The sequence below is a fragment of the Salmo trutta genome, chromosome 16 (assembly GCF_901001165.1).
Source record: "Salmo trutta chromosome 16, fSalTru1.1, whole genome shotgun sequence".
Taxonomy (NCBI): Eukaryota; Metazoa; Chordata; class Actinopteri; order Salmoniformes; family Salmonidae; genus Salmo; species Salmo trutta.
The window spans coordinates 27705785-27714916 of record NC_042972.1 but is presented as its reverse complement, the minus strand read 5'-3'; the positions used below and the strand labels follow the sequence as shown (position 1 = coordinate 27714916).

Sequence of the window (9132 nt, the reverse complement as noted above, 5' to 3'; positions counted from 1 at the left end):
ATCATCAGGTTTGCAGATGACACAACAGTAGGCCTGATTACCAACAATGACGGACAGCCTACAGGGAGGAGGTGAGGGCCCTGTGAGTGTGGTGCCAGGCAAATAACCTCTCCCTCAACGTCAACAAAACAAAAGAGCTGATCGTGGAATTCTGGAAACAGCAGAGGGTGCACACCCGTATCCATATCAACAGGACCGCAGTTGAGAAGGTGGAAAGCTTCAAGTTCCTCGGCGTACACATCACTGACAATCTGAAATGGTCCACCCACACAGACAGTGTGGTGAAGAAGGAGCAATTTGGCTTGGCCCCTAAGACCATCCAAATTTTTTACAGATGCACAATTGAGAGCATCCTGTCGGGCTGTATCATTGCCTGGTACGGCAACTGCACCGCCCGCAACGGCTGGGCTCTCCAGAGGATGCGGTCAGCCCAACTCATCACCAGGGGCACACTACCTGCCCTCCAGGACACTTACAGCACCCAATGTCACAGGAAGGCTAAAAAGATCATCAATGACAACCATGGCCTGTTCACCCGCTATCATCCAGAAGGCGAGGTCAGTACAGGTGCATCAAAGCTGGGATCGAGAGACTGGTAAACAGCTTCTATCTCAAGGCCATCAAACTGTTAAATAGCCATCATTACCCAGCTTCACCTGGTTACTCAACCCTGCACCTTAGAGGCTGCTGCCCTATATACACACACAGACATGGAAATCACTGGTCACTTTAACAATGGAACACTAGTCACTTTAATAATGTTTACATACTGTAATGCTTTACTCATTTCATATGTATATACTTTATTCTATTCTACTGTATTTTAGTCAAAGCCGCTGACATTGCTCTTCCTAATATTTATTTATTTCTTAATTTCATTATTTTACTTTTAGATTTTTGTATTGTTGTGAATTGTTAGATACTACTGCACTGTTGGAGATAGGAACACAAGCATTTCGCTACACTCGCAATAACATTTGCTAATATGTGTATGTGACCAATACGTTTGATTTGATTTGACATGCAACAACATTGGTTGAAGTTGAATTGAACAGTATTAAACAATTAGAATGGAGAAAGACCCATTGAAATCACTTAGAATGTACAGTATGTGTTGCCACCGTAGGATCACGCACTACTCATGAAGCAAATTTTGAACTTTTATTATTCAAAAACATAAAATACCGTCAAATACCGTCATACCGTCTTTTTAAAAAAAAAATACTGTGATATGATATTTTTGACATTTCGCCCAGCCCTAAGCGTACTGTACTGTGCTGTGCTGTCCAAACGTGAAACATGGATGTCTATGATTGGTCCAAATCTGAACCAAACATAGTCCTTGGACATTGAAATCAAGGCCCGGACTGCACAAAAAAGATATATATACAAAAAAAAAGATGGTCAGTCCGGATAGGACCAAAAAAAGACATCCTAAGGACGTTGCCGTCAGTAAATGCTTACTGGGTTGTTACTGTATTGAAAAGGGTATATCACACTGCCTGTGCTCAGCTGTTGCTCAACGTTATTGTACTGCAGTGCATAGCCTCAGAGCAAAATTTAGAAAAGTACTCTCTGTGAAATTTTCAGAGGCCAACATGTATTCTACGGCAGAGGCAAATTAGTTGGCAGCTCTGTGTGCTGGGTTGTGTGGGTTAGTGTGCGTCAGTGGAGGCTGCTGAAAGGAGGATGGCTCATAATAATGGCTGGAATGGAGTCATTGGAATGGTATTAACCACATGGAAACCACGTATTTGATGTGATTTGATACCATTCCATTGACTCCATTCCAACCATTCTTATAAGCCGTCCTCCCCTCAGCAGCCTCCACTGGTGTGCGTGTGTGTATGTGCTTGTCTGCAGTTGTTTTAGTTGATGTCTGCAAAGACATGCTACCGATCCGTTTTAAGGAATGCTGAGCATACACCTTGTCAACTGTGGGAGGTTCTCCCACTCTTTTACATCCCTCCCTACCTACCGGTCTCTCTCTCTCTCTCTCCCTCCCCCTCTCTCACGATCTGCCCTTCTCCCTCCTGCTCTTTCATTTGCTCTGACTCCCTCCCATTCCTCTTCAATTATTTTTGAGATACAAAGATCACAATTTTGCTCCCAATTATTCAATCGATTTAAAACTTTTCATCCACCAAAGTCTCTCTCACTCTCTATGTATGGTTGCATGAGTACAGCAGTACAGCACTTGGCCAGCTGCTGCCATGTGTGACTTTCTCTGTAATTAATTTCCTGTTGTTGGGCTTTGCACTACAATCGAATCAACCTGCCTTATAATCAATGAGTTTGCTCTTTTGCTTCCTCTCTACATGCCTCTGTCTTTCCTTAATGGAAGACTACACACTGCAGCAGCAATGTTTTACTGTTCCTTTTTCTCCAGTAATGACCAATATTCCCATATGACCATTGATGAGGTTTCCTATGTCCTGAGTCTCTATCTGCATCGCCTCCCTTCACACACACACACAAGAAAGGACGCACACACAAGCACACACTTGTACAGACACACACCAAAGCTATCTTATCTGACCCAAAATCTAGGACACAGTCACTATGTAATGTACAGACCTCATATTTCCTGTATTAGTACCTCCTTCCAGCAGACGTGTACAAAGCAGCAGCCATTTCAAAGACATGAGTGTGTCTTGCAACTCACCTACAGCTGCAGCACTGGCCACACAGGTCAGACCAGGTAGGCAATGACAGTGAGGCAACATGCTCTCAGTATGTTGACATTCTCCCCCTGCATATCTAACCTCAACAGTCAAGCTTAAAGTTCATGAAAGTCTGAAAGTTAGAACAAAAAAAATCAGAAATCATTCATAAAGTGTTCATGTGTTACAACAGCATCGTAAGCCATTGGTAAGGAAATTCCATGCTTGTAGGGAGACGTGTTATTTTGTCATATACAGATGACTCCATATTTGTACATGATCACGCAGCTGCTGTTTGGAATGTTAAAATGCGGTCTCAGACTTTTAATGGCTAATCACAATAATAGAGTAGAGAGAGAGAGCCCCAAGTTAAATAATTTCCAACCACCACAGGGACTTCAGACCCTCTGAGTAAATTAAGATCCTCTCCATAAGGCCTTTGAGAGGAGTTAACACAATACCAATGATCCTGGTCCCTACTACAGCTGTCCAACCATGCTCAGCTTGGGGAGAAGTAAGAGGCATGAACTCTGTTTATTTGAAGTCATGTGTCTATGCTGTTTGAATTTAGGGTTGAGCAAAATATTAATAAAATTGTATTTTAAAACAGTAATATATGTCAATATGTTTATGAAAGTTATCGCACAAAAATGTCACTTCTGTGATTATTTTGGCAGACAACCAGAGTAGTTAGTCTAACTGGTATGCCTAATGACAAAGTTATAACCTCTTGGCCTTGTACAGTATACACCTTCTCAGATAGCTGTGAATAGCCTGGTGGTTTGGGCTTTAGTCCCTTTATATTAAACTACTATTTTGTCTCTTTGTGGGGCATCTCACACTGCCATTACTGCTGAGCCAAAGGCCAGGAAAAAATATATATATATATATATTTGCCCATACCTCTATTCATTGCATGATATACTGAGAGGGTTATCAAGGACTCCACAAAAGGCAATTCAAATACTCCCACAAAATCATTCTCTATTGGTTTCCAAAAGTAGACAATGCAACTGTTACGCTCCACTAAATATCTTGTTTTCAAAGTTCAGGCCTACCCCCCCATTCTGTCACCTCAGCGGCCTACAGCCTGTAAAGAGGATAGGAAATGCGGTTGTAGCGTGTTTTAAACATGTTCACGTCACTCACAAAGGGCATTAATGACACCGGCATGAATGTAATATGCTGCACTTTTCTTTTATAGCTCTACATCATCCTGCGCACACTATGATCAATGACATGCACTAACATCCTCATTAAATATAACCAGTGCTTCAAATGTCAAGTCAATCAAGAACAGTCATTTTATTGAAGGGGATCAAGACTCATTGTGTTGTCCCACATTTCTATACACTAGTACTTTCAGTTCTACTGACTCTATTTGCATAGTTTATGAGATAAGTAAGAGTCACCAACGCTCAGCCTCATTCAGGGCAAGCTGCGATATCCAACACAGCAGAGCAGTCATAGCAAGTGCTGTATTTTGTATTATGAGACATTACTTATTGTAAGCAGGTCAATAAACCACAAACACATTCCCAAACATTTAAAATGGACTTTTATTGCTTAAAGGAGAGAGCAAAATTTAAAAGTCAAGGTTACAAAGGGACAGCAAAAAAATGGTTTTAGAAGGAATGTTGAGGAAAAAGGTTGAATGTGTTGAGAGGCTGAAAATTCCTGATCCTAATACTTTAGTATTCTTCTCCCTCATCCTCTCCCTCCACGCTATCTGCTCCCACCTCTTCATAATCTTTCTCCAGGGCAGCCATGTCCTCCCTGGCCTCAGAGAACTCTCCCTCCTCCATACCCTCACCTACGTACCAGTGCACAAAAGCACGCTTGGCGTACATCAGGTCAAACTTGTGGTCAAGACGGGCCCAGGCCTCTGCCACTGCAGTGGTGTTGCTAAGCATGCACACTGCCCTCTGGACCTTGGCCAGATCGCCACCAGGTACCACAGTTGGGGGCTGGTAGTTGATACCAACCTTGAAACCAGTTGGGCACCAGTCTACAAACTGGATGGAGCGTTTTGTTTTGATGGTGGCAATGGCAGCATTGACATCTTTGGGCACAACGTCGCCACGGTACAGCAGACAGCAGGCCATGTACTTGCCGTGACGTGGGTCACATTTCACCATCTGATTACATGGCTCAAAACAGGCGTTTGTGATCTCTGAAACAGTCAGCTGCTCATGGTAAGCCTTCTCTGCCGAGATCACAGGGGCATAGGTGGCCAGGGGGAAGTGAATACGGGGGTAGGGCACCAAGTTGGTCTGGAACTCTGTCAGATCAACATTGAGGGCACCATCGAATCGGAGGGAAGCAGTGATGGAGGACACAATCTGACTGATCAACCTGTTAAGATTAGTGTAGGAGGGACGCTCGATATCAAGGTTCCTACGGCAGATGTCATAGATGGCCTCATTGTCTACCATGAAAGCACAATCAGAGTGCTCCAGGGTGGTGTGGGTTGTCAGGATGGCATTGTAGGGCTCAACAACGGCTGTGGACACCTGAGGAGCTGGGTAGATGGAGAACTCAAGTTTGGACTTCTTGCCGTAGTCAACAGACAAGCGCTCCATCAACAGGGAGGTGAAACCAGAACCGGTGCCACCTCCGAAGCTGTGGAAGACCAGGAAGCCCTGGAGGCCAGTGCACTGGTCAGCCTAGAGAGAGAGGGAGGAGAGAAGATTTTAAATTTTAGGTAATTATTGAAGACAATAAGTATGCAGGATGTACAATAAGACTACTAAAAAGGTTCTTGGAGATTCTCACCAGTTTGCGGATCCTGTCCAGAACCAAGTCAATAATCTCTTTGCCGATGGTGTAATGCCCACGGGCGTAGTTGTTGGCTGCATCCTCCTTCCCAGTGATCAGCTGCTCAGGGTGGAAGAGCTGGCGGTAAGTTCCAGAACGCACCTCATCTGGAGAAAGAGATATAGATATAGATATATTAGCTTTTCCCAAGACTAAAGAGATAGATCAAGGGTATTCAGCCAGGAGTCAGTGGCCCCCTATGGGTCTGTGAAGAAACTGCAGTAGGACCACAAAAATATATTAATTCATTTAATTGTTTTTGTGAATATTGCTAGCAACAGAATAAACAGATTTTGAATTACATAACTACAGTAAAATAGAATCTCTTCTTTCTAATGATTTCAACTTTATTCCTCAATTCCTAATATTGAGTAAATTCCACCCATTGGAGCGAATTACACACTCTGAAGTATGCGGCATAGGCTTTGAAAAAGCACCCACAAGTACAAGTCGCAGCAAGTGCCACTGGTAAGCTTTCTTGACTGAATACATCTTTGCAAACACAAAAATGTCTTAGTCTATTAGCTAGAAAGGTAACTACAATGTTAGAGTTTAGTTTACACTTCCAATTATAATGTGGGGGAGGTCAATTAATAAAGACAACCTACCAAATGATACATTTTTAAATTCTCCTTGCCATAATCATTCACCTGACAAGACATGAACATTTTTTAATTGCTAACATTTTACGCGGTCGGCAATTCGCTTGGGTGGGCGTCCCTAGGCAAGAAAAGATTTAAGACCACTGAGCTAGACCAATGTTAAGTCATTATTTCAAGACAAATTGATCTTACCGATGACAGTGGGCTCCAGATCTACAAACACAGCCCTGGGGACGTGCTTGCCAGCTCCAGTCTCACTGAAGAAGGTGTTGAAGGAGTCGTCTCCTCCTCCAATGGTCTTGTCACTGGGCATCTTGCCATCGGGCTGGATCCCGTGCTCCAGACAGTAGAGCTCCCAGCATGCATTGCCGATCTGGACGCCAGCCTGGCCCACATGGACGGAGATACACTCACGCTGTGGGAAAAAGTACAATCATGTCAAATTGAGTGCTCAGATATTGGGAGTTTCCTACAGAAGCGTTTCAGTTAATAAAAAGAGAAACGCCTTTTCATGAATTCACCATTTTGACTGTGGGCCAATGTGCATCTGTGTTTTCAAGTTATGCATAGCTTTGGCTCTAACACCAGCACACCCAGGTCACCTGACTCAGTGATTACATGCAGCTATGGGGGATAAAGGCCTGCTCCATGTTGGTGTCAGAGCAAGAACATGACCTGCAGGCAGTAGGTGTTGGAGTAGAATTGCCTACTCACAGCCCTGAATCATTGAAGGGTTTAGCCTTGAGTGATAACAGGTCTTCTGAATTGAATCACGATTTAGACTGAGAAATTTAAGGAGACACTTCCAGACCATTAGTGTAATTCATAGGCTACAACCACACATTTTGTAATAATGGATTTAAATATATACATTTGGCCTAATCAAACAACGACGAAGAATTTACTAATGACTTCAGTGTTATAGGCTATGGCAAAGTCCTTGCTCTGCGTGTCATGCTTTTAACATGAAGTCACCATTCGGTGCGCTTGACAATGGGTGCGATTATAGCTGTCGTCTGTGGTAGTCCCCGTTGCAAATGCAATTTAAAGTCATCATGTCAAAGATTAGCGATGTATAGGGAGCAGTATAAAATCCCTGATATGGCACAACTGTAACGATGTTATTTTCCGCGGGCAGAAAAGAATATGAAATAAAAATAGCCGCAATAGAGATGCAGATCGAGGCAAATATGCCATTTGAATTGGTACTGCCTTTTCCAACAAAACGAAATGTCGTCTCCCAAAATAAAATGTGCAATACAGGTATTTGGACTATAGGGGGGTTTACTATAGGCCTATAATCGGTTTATGAATCATAAAATAGGCTACATCAGCCAGTACTTTCCTTTCTCTACACAACATGGGCAAACACCACGTGGTCTGATTTTCCCAGATTATTCTGGTATTGGACAAGAATGTTCAGAAACATGCCCGCCCTGGCATACGATTATTTTCGTACTGCTCATGACATTTCCCACCCCATCAACTTTCACGGGCGTTAGCCTATAAAATGCGAGATTGTGTAAATCACATGATTAAGTAATCTTAATTGTGAGAGATGATTTCTGATTTTACACTGTAGCCTAGCCTACAGTTTTGATTGTGACCATGACCGCATTGACACAATGAAACCGCCCTGCTCCGTTGAGTTGACCGCGTGCCACTTTCCGCAATGCAACAATGTAACAAAGTAAGAACCTATGGTCAAGGAGCGAGGGGACAGGAGGAAGAATAAGCGCCGCCCTACATAAGGAATAGGCCTCTGAAGCTGTGGCGCAGTAGTAGAAATTAACTAAGACTTAATCGACATATGTTAAAGGTCACTTTGATAGGCTAACACAAAGACAATAATATTATGGCATTTTCATGTCGGCTATATGTGTCAAATCGGATCATGTCTGATTGTCACTCAACTTCCTTTTTTCCCCCAAAGATAAATCATACAAAAGAACGGTTTCTTAGATATATGCAAGTTTGATTAGTATGTCATAACCTACTTGTATTAAGCGATGATGACACCACATTTAAAGTAAATCACAATTCCAGTCATTTTCATACTTACCATGTCTAAGATGAGGTGTTTAAAAGAGCAGTAAAGATAAAATAAGAAACCGTAGATTTACGACCAACTCTCACAGAGGGACCTTAAGGAGTCTAATGTGAGAAGTTTAAGCAATGTGTCAGGGTGGGGCTTTTTATACTGCTTATGACGGTCCACCACATTTGGGCGGGCTTTGGACACAAATGTACCACCCATCTGGAAAAAAGAGGCGTTCTTGATCGTTCTATTGGACCATTTGAACATGTAGGCGTACGTGGATGCCGATGACACGAAAGAAGGAAACCGTTAGGTTTATAATGTAGGCTACAACCAAAGTTCAAGGCAGTTAGGATAAGCACATTCCCATAGCATGACAAAGTAGGCTACTGTCATACAGTCAAGAGCGATATTGCAAAACTATTTTAGATAGAAAATAACTGAAAACGATAACAATGTTATCTTAAGACAATAGCCAACATATTTTTATGTCATCCTTAGATTTATTTATCTTGTGTTTTTGCTTTAGATTTAATCATACTTTGAGATATTTTTGTGGAACTGCTTTTGCTAATGGCTTAATAGGATATAGCCCAAGTAATTCTGGAGCTGAGAATCTTTCTATGGTGACTTTGTAGCCTGTAATTTGGAGGACACTGTTGTCATTTTACTGGTCTCAAGGAAACACTTACTTTGCCCTAGCTTCTTTGAGACAAGACACTTGGGATAGGTGCTTATGTAAGACTCAAGACTTTGGGGAAAAGGAGGAATGAATATAGGCCTAGGCTATTTTAGGCACTTCTAATATTAGCCTATTGGTTTGGTAGTCTATAAGAAAACGTAACCTGGTATGTCATGGAAAACTGGAGTAGGCTGTAGACTATAGGTTTTTTCCTCTATATTCAAAGATGTATAATACCTCAAATATTTAGTGCAATAGCTACAGTGGACACATTAGATACCAACGTTGATGGCAACATTAAAGTGGGTTTTACACCATCTTTCAGTCCAA

General features: G+C 42.3%; 1 protein-coding gene across 1 annotated transcript; it reads right to left on the bottom strand.

Annotated features, from left to right (window-relative positions):
• Window positions 1-4204: 4204 nt before the first annotated feature.
• On the bottom strand, window positions 4205-8270 carry LOC115150462 (tubulin alpha-1C chain). Its single transcript, XM_029693777.1, has 4 exons — window positions 8145-8270; window positions 6275-6497; window positions 5439-5587; window positions 4205-5329 (listed from the first exon to the last, which is right to left on the bottom strand). The coding sequence occupies exons 1-4, from the start codon at window positions 8145-8147 to the stop codon at window positions 4355-4357; spliced, it is 1350 nt and encodes a 449-aa protein (XP_029549637.1). The 5' UTR covers window positions 8148-8270; the 3' UTR covers window positions 4205-4354.
• Between the last annotated feature and the right edge of the window lie 862 nt (window positions 8271-9132).